At 45.6% G+C, this 3,304-nt stretch overlaps 1 protein-coding gene across 1 annotated transcript; it reads left to right on the top strand.

The window, feature by feature from the left end:
* Positions 1-480: 480 nt before the first annotated feature.
* On the top strand, positions 481-3,148 carry LOC135205444 (calphotin-like). Its single transcript, XM_064236032.1, has 2 exons — positions 481-620; positions 2,065-3,148. The coding sequence occupies exons 1-2, from the start codon at positions 609-611 to the stop codon at positions 3,007-3,009; spliced, it is 957 nt and encodes a 318-aa protein (XP_064092102.1). The 5' UTR covers positions 481-608; the 3' UTR covers positions 3,010-3,148.
* The last annotated feature ends 156 nt before the right edge of the window (positions 3,149-3,304 follow it).

Raw genomic sequence — 3,304 nt, 5'->3', positions numbered from 1 at the left:
CTACGAAAGGAAAGTTGAAGTCACCACGAGAGAGAGACGAGAGAGAGAGAGAACGAGAGAGACGAGAGAGAGATAGAGAATGTTTTCAGGTAAAACTTACAAAAAACTGACTACGTATATACTGCAATGAAAAGTATAATACAGAAAGCTCTTTTGCAAAGAAATGAGTTTCACCTTAAAAAAAAAAAAAAAACAAAAAAAAAAAAAAAAAAAAAAAAAAACTACAAACTGAAAAAAACGAGGAAAAATGCAAAAGTCCACTTCTTCCTCGGGGGACGCCGCCCCACCAAAGAAAAACATCCCAGAAGAATCCCAGCGAAGGGAATAACAATAAAAGCGCCAATGAAGCGAAATGAGTTCACTGAGAGGATCCATCAAAGTCAGTGAGAAGAGAGTCATGACCGACCCCGTGGTCGTCGTCGGGCGTGTCTTCTTCCTCGCGTTGCCTGCTTCCTTCAGGGTCTCGGCAGTGAGGGCAAGAGTTAGGGCGTGGCTACGCTGGGAAGATCCCTTTCGCAAGGACAAGGGCGTCTTCCACCGTCTTCCTATATAAGCCCCGGCAGGACCTTCCAAAGGCAGACCAGAGCGAACGGCTTCAACTTGACGACATGAATCCCCTGGTGAGTTCGACAACATTCACTGCTCAAGTAGAATAGTATTCAATACGTTTTCAATTACAGTCGCTTCTCAAAGATAATGGAGCATGAAAAGACCATTATTATACATTTAATTCTCAAGCACAGTTTTACTAATAATGCCCTACAGTACAGTGGTAAGGATACACAAAAAAAACAGCATTTTTAAATAGAGCATAATCATGATCATCCACGAAACATCCAAGTACTGAAACCGCTATACCACAACATTAGTGAAAGGAGGGGAGACCCTTTTGAAAGTGACAGTCTTCTCGTGGCGGAGAGTTTTTAGATCATTAGTAAGTGATTAAGTATCTTGAACTGTTACTCTTTCACGAACAGTGTATAAGCTGCGATACTGAAACGTTAATAACATCACATAATACTAAATAGTAAGAAGAAATGCTGAAGTAATATACCAACGTTCACTAAAACAATGTTCGCATGTCTTCATGTTCGTTTATCTGATGCAAGTGATAAATCCCGTTAACTTTTATAAGTCCACATTAATTACTGTAAATAACGCGTCTTAAACGATGATACGCAGATATTCTTTTTGATGTGACGTTTCGCTTTCACAGTGAGTGTCGTCAGCTGAATGTTTTCAGTGAAAAATGCCAACTTCCGTTAGGATTTAAACACTTCACACATTCATAATTCACAGCCCTTGAAGATCCACCGGCTCCAGCCATACCAACTTCCATAAAATAGGACTTAAAACAATCTAACTCCTGATTACGCTGCAAATGAAATAATTCTTACAGTCTTGTCGTTCACAACTGTCAACTCAGAACTAGTAGATCACGACATCGAATTTGAGAGCACCATCTAATCTCAACATCTCTGTGCCGTTTTAACACTACAAAGCATCAGTATTCACGGTATGGTGCAGCCTCGCCCCCGTCGGATCGTCTCCCGGGAAATCTTTTACCAATTCCATTTGAGAGCGATTCCTGTATTTGTTATTCTTGTCATGGCGGCATTGCAATCCTTTCCCTTTAAAACCCAGATATATAAAAAAGGAGTCAAATGTGTTTTTCCCAACTCCATGCGTGTGTGTCATGATCAGTTAACTAAATTAACGCGGTCCCTATAATGACACGGTAAATATTCAACTTATGGAAATCCATTTGCGCGACACTTTATTTCATTCGTGGGTGAGGTTGGATAAGCTTTTCAAACAGCTTCAATTCATGAACTGTTTGAGGATTAATTTAGTGCAAATAATTCAAAAACCTCTGATTTTTTTTTTAATTTGAAAAGTGTCTTTGACGTAAATTTCAATGTGGGAGCAGGAAATTGCGTATGGTACAATTATACAACTATTTCATTACTTACTGATACTAAGATTAAGAGGAATCATAAAAATCCATATTAACATTGGAGGAAATGTTCAGAGAAGTCACATCCAATTCTTCTCCTTTTTCAGATGCTTTTGCCTTTGTTGGCTGGTGCCTGCATAGCGGCACCTTCTGTGGCAATCCACGCAGCAGGTTTACCTGTGGCAGCTGCTGTGCCCTATGCCGTGCAACACGAGGTCACTGCCCACGTCCCATCGGGCGTGGAACTGAAGCAAGTAGGTGACGTTCTCCCTGTGGCTCACCCAGTGGCCCCGGTTGCTGTTCCAGGATACGCCGTCCAAGGAGAACTCCGTCAGGTGACCCAAGAATTCGCCGAACCTCCAGCGGTCGCCGTCGACGTCAATGCTCTCCCGGTCCTCGGAGCTGCCGCCGCTCCAGTAGCCTACGCAGCTGCACCGGCAGTCGCAGTTGGCGCCGTAGCCCCAGCTGTTGTCGCCCCAGCTGCCCCAGCTCTCGCTTACTCCAACGTCAACCTCAACATCCCCGCCCCCGTGCCCGCCGGCGAAGCCCCAGCCCCTGAGGAACTGGTGCAGCGCATCCCCGTCCAAGGTCTTGGTCGCCCCGTCGTCTCTTACACCCCCCAGATCACCGAAGTGCGACCCGAACTCAGAGTCTACGAAAGGACCTACGACGTCGCTGTCCCCAAACCCGTCTACGAGACCAAGCAGGTGACCCCAGTCCACCACCAGTACGTTCCCGAGCCCTACGCTGTGCCCCATCCAGTGGCCGTGCCCCAGCCAGTTGCCGTCCCTACCCCAGTTAACGTGCCCTACGCAGTGCCTCAGCCAGTCCACGTTCAACACAACGTCATCGCTCCCCCAGCCGTTGCCGCCGTTGGATACCACGCTGCTGCTGTTGCACCAGCTGCTGCCGTTGTGCATGCTGCTGCACCAGCCGCTGCTGTTGGATACCACGCTGGTGCCATTGGATACCACGCTGGTGCCGTTGGATTCCACGCTGGTGCCGTTGGATATCACGCTGCTGCTCCAGTTGCCACCGTCGTCAAAGCCTGAGTCTCCATCGGGAGGCGCCCTTGGTTAGCTCCCTCGGAGAATGACCTCGTTGCAGTCCCGTTGTAAATATGCCTCCTCGTGACCTTTGTGTGTTGTTAGTTCCTGTTCATCCAGTGAAGAATAAAGTCCAGTCATTCATTACGAGAATTTTCCTTTTCAATGAATCATCCTCAATATATAAGCGCGCGTGCAAGCACATACACATCTGCAATTATATATTATATATATATATATATATCCGTATATATATATTATATATAAATTTTAGTATATTATATATTATTCATCATATACA

The sequence above is a fragment of the Macrobrachium nipponense genome, chromosome 24 (genome assembly GCF_015104395.2).
Source record: "Macrobrachium nipponense isolate FS-2020 chromosome 24, ASM1510439v2, whole genome shotgun sequence".
Lineage (NCBI taxonomy): Eukaryota > Metazoa > Arthropoda > Malacostraca > Decapoda > Palaemonidae > Macrobrachium > Macrobrachium nipponense.
The sequence above is the reverse complement of the archived record's forward strand: the minus strand, read 5'-3'. Positions and strand labels throughout refer to the sequence as shown.